The following is a 3,197-nucleotide window of genomic DNA, read 5'->3' as shown; positions in this document are numbered from 1 at the left end:
TTGTTCATCCTCATAGGTCCATCCAAACCCAGGAACCATACGAGGGCTTACATGGATTGAGATGGCTCGCTTGAGCTCTCAAATGAAACAGGAGAGGGGGAAGGTAGGAGGGACATGAGAAAAGATTAAAAATTATTTTATAAAAATAATTAATTTAAAAAAAAACATAACCTGGGACTAAAAAGTAATTCACTTTTTTAAATCTCCCATTTGCCACATCATGTAATATTCTAGGTCCTTTTTAGGTTGGTTTGAATCTCAAATTAGTGGTACAATCCAATTTCTCTTCGTTGCTTTATTTTGACTTTCCCGGTAGTGGTAGTGTGGTACTACAATTAAGTTGATAACATCCCAATCCTATGCGCTTCCAAAGTCCAGAGAAAAGGTCTAATATTGCTGAAAGACTTCTCCAACCGCTCACATGCATACAGTGAGTTCACATCAAACCTCCAGATCCAATCCCATACTCATCAATGAACATTAATGTATAAAACAAACAATCCCTCACGTACACCAATACCAGTTAATGCTGTGTCTCTCTTTCTCCCACGTATTCAAACATCATCAATCCTTCATCATGCCCACTCTGCAACTCATCCTCTTCCTCTCCATCCCCTTCTTTCTCACGTCAACAACCAATGGTGCATCTCCAAATCCATTCACAGCCAAGGCTGCACTGATTCGCTACTGGGATCGCAAGACCCCAAATCAACGTCCTCATCCATCCTTCTTCCTCTCCAAACTCTCCCCACTCTCTGCTCTTGATTCGACTACCTACTCCTCTTTGCTTTCCTCTAATCCATCATCACTCACTCCCCATCTCCTTACCTTCTGCTCTGCAGCTCATCTCCTCTGCTCCCCATCCCTCACTTCCAAATCCCCCAAAGACTCCAACTTCGCCAACTACAACAATGTAAATTTCACCACCTACGGCACCACCGCGGCCGGTGGCCAAGACTCCTTTAAGAAGTACTCCAAGTCCCAAACCCTCCCCGTCGACGTTTTCAGCAGCTACTCTAGAGCCTCCGCCGGCCACGACGAGACCTTCACAACATACTCTCCCAACGGCACCATCATCACTGACAACTTCACCTCCTACGCAACCATCGCCACCGGCGGCTCGGGCGACTTCACTTCTTACGGCCGTCTCTCCAGGGTCTCCGAACTCACCTTCAAAAACTATGAAACCGGAAGCAACGGCCATGCCCAGAACTTCACTTCCTACTCTGATGACAACAGTGGCGGCGATGAAACATTCACTAGCTACGGCAAAGGCGCCACTGGCGTTCCCACAAACTTCAGATCCTATGCTAACAACTCAGGGATTCTCATCTCCACGTTCAAGAGTTACGGCGAAGGTGCTACCGGTCCCTCGGACACCTTCACCAAGTACGGCAACAATCCTGGGAGTTCCCATCAAAACTTCCAATCTTACAGTGAGAATGCCAATTCTGGGAATGAGAGGTTCTCCGGCTACCGTGGTGACTCGGATGTAGGTGATGATAAGTTCCAGTCTTACGGTAAGGGCGGGAACCACCCCACAGTGGATTTCAAGACTTATGGGCAGGATTACAAGACGGGTGAGGACCATTTCAAGAACTACGGTGAGAATGCTAACAACCCGGAGATTTCCTTCACGACATACAAAGGCAACCCCACGGATTTCAAGTCCTACGCCAAGACCGGAGTCGTCTTCAAGGATTACCAGAACATCACTACTTCTTCTGCGAAGGTCGAGTCCAGTGGGAAAACAGTAAATAGATGGGTTGAACCGGGAAAATTCTTTAGAGAGAGCAGCTTGAAAGAGGGGATAGTGATGCCGATGCCTGATATCCGGGATAAGATGCCGAAAAGGTCGTTTTTGCCTAGAGATATTTCAGGGAAATTACCGTTCAATGCCATTGAGCTGGGCAACATCTTTAATGCGCCTGCTGGCACGGGGTTGGGTCGAGCCATCGCGGACACGATCAGCGAGTGCGAGCGCGCGCCGAGCCGTGGCGAGACCAAGCGGTGTGCGACGTCGGCCGAGGACATGATCGACTTCGCAGTGTCGGTGCTCGGGAACGACGCGGTGCCGCGCAGCACTGAGAGCGCTAGCGGGTCCGGAGGCAATAGCCTGATCGGGAAAGTCAAAGGGATTAATGGTGGCAGGGTGACCAAATCGGTGTCATGCCATCAGAGCTTGTTTCCATATCTAGTGTATTACTGTCACTCTGTGCCCAAGGTGCGGGTATACCAAGCTGAAATCTTGAGCGTTGAATCAAAGAAGAAGATAAACCAGGGTGTGGCCATTTGTCACCTGGACACGTCGGACTGGAGTGCCGGTCATGGCGCGTTCGTGGCGCTTGGGTCGAAACCGGGTGCGATTGAAGTGTGCCACTGGATCTTTGAAGGTGATCTCACGTGGGCGGCTGCTGATTGATATCTGTTTATTTAAATTTAGCATCCGACTATTATGCTTTATGTTGGTAATGTTGTGTCAGTGTGCTCATGTTTATGTGTTGGTGGCCGGGAATGAATGGCCGCTCAAATGTATTTTTAAGTATGGTTCATGCTTGTCATGGTATGTAGCTCTGAAATAAATCAACCCACTATTGGAAGATGACAAATAGCTATTATTGATGCCACTGCTTTGATGCGACAGAAAAATGTTCTAAAGCATAATATCTCACTCAAAATGAAAAGCAAGAAAGGAGACTTGCTACTAATTCCACAACCAATAGATAAGCATTGATTCCATTGCTTTGATGGGACAAAAAATTCAAATAAAACGAACAACTAAAAAACACTCTTGTAATCAACTTCAGTTTTTAGTAGTACAGTATCAATAAAGAAAAAAGGAAATTGTTGATATACATCTTAAATTAAAAATATATCACTATTAAGGTTATTGATATTGATTATAAATTTGAAGATAATCTTTATTATATTATTGAATTTCAATGTCAATTCCATCACTTGCTTAATCATAATTTAGTTTTTACCTTCACATTATTTCTATAAATAGATTATTTTTTTCACATTGCATTATTATTTTTTATTGTTTTTGTATTATATTATTTCCTTTCTAAATGTCTTCCTCAGTCCGGCAATATATGCTCTTTATATATGATGATGATTATGATGAGAAATTCTATAATTTGCATTCAAAATGTGACACCTCGAGTCCGGAGTGTTGACAAATGACTCCATACATA

The 3,197-nt window shown here is 44.4% G+C and overlaps 1 protein-coding gene across 1 annotated transcript; it reads left to right on the top strand.

Annotated features, from left to right (window-relative positions):
* The first annotated feature begins 212 nt into the window (after nucleotides 1–212).
* Nucleotides 213–2,627, top strand: LOC120273948 (polygalacturonase 1 beta-like protein 3). The gene has a single exon (XM_039280698.1). The coding sequence runs from the start codon at nucleotides 527–529 to the stop codon at nucleotides 2,420–2,422; it is 1,896 nt and encodes a 631-aa protein (XP_039136632.1). The 5' UTR covers nucleotides 213–526; the 3' UTR covers nucleotides 2,423–2,627.
* The last annotated feature ends 570 nt before the right edge of the window (nucleotides 2,628–3,197 follow it).

The sequence above is a fragment of the Dioscorea cayenensis genome, chromosome 12 (genome assembly GCF_009730915.1).
Source record: "Dioscorea cayenensis subsp. rotundata cultivar TDr96_F1 chromosome 12, TDr96_F1_v2_PseudoChromosome.rev07_lg8_w22 25.fasta, whole genome shotgun sequence".
Lineage (NCBI taxonomy): Eukaryota > Viridiplantae > Streptophyta > Magnoliopsida > Dioscoreales > Dioscoreaceae > Dioscorea > Dioscorea cayenensis.
Note: the sequence above shows the minus strand (reverse complement) of the source record. Positions and strands in the feature narration are given on the sequence as shown.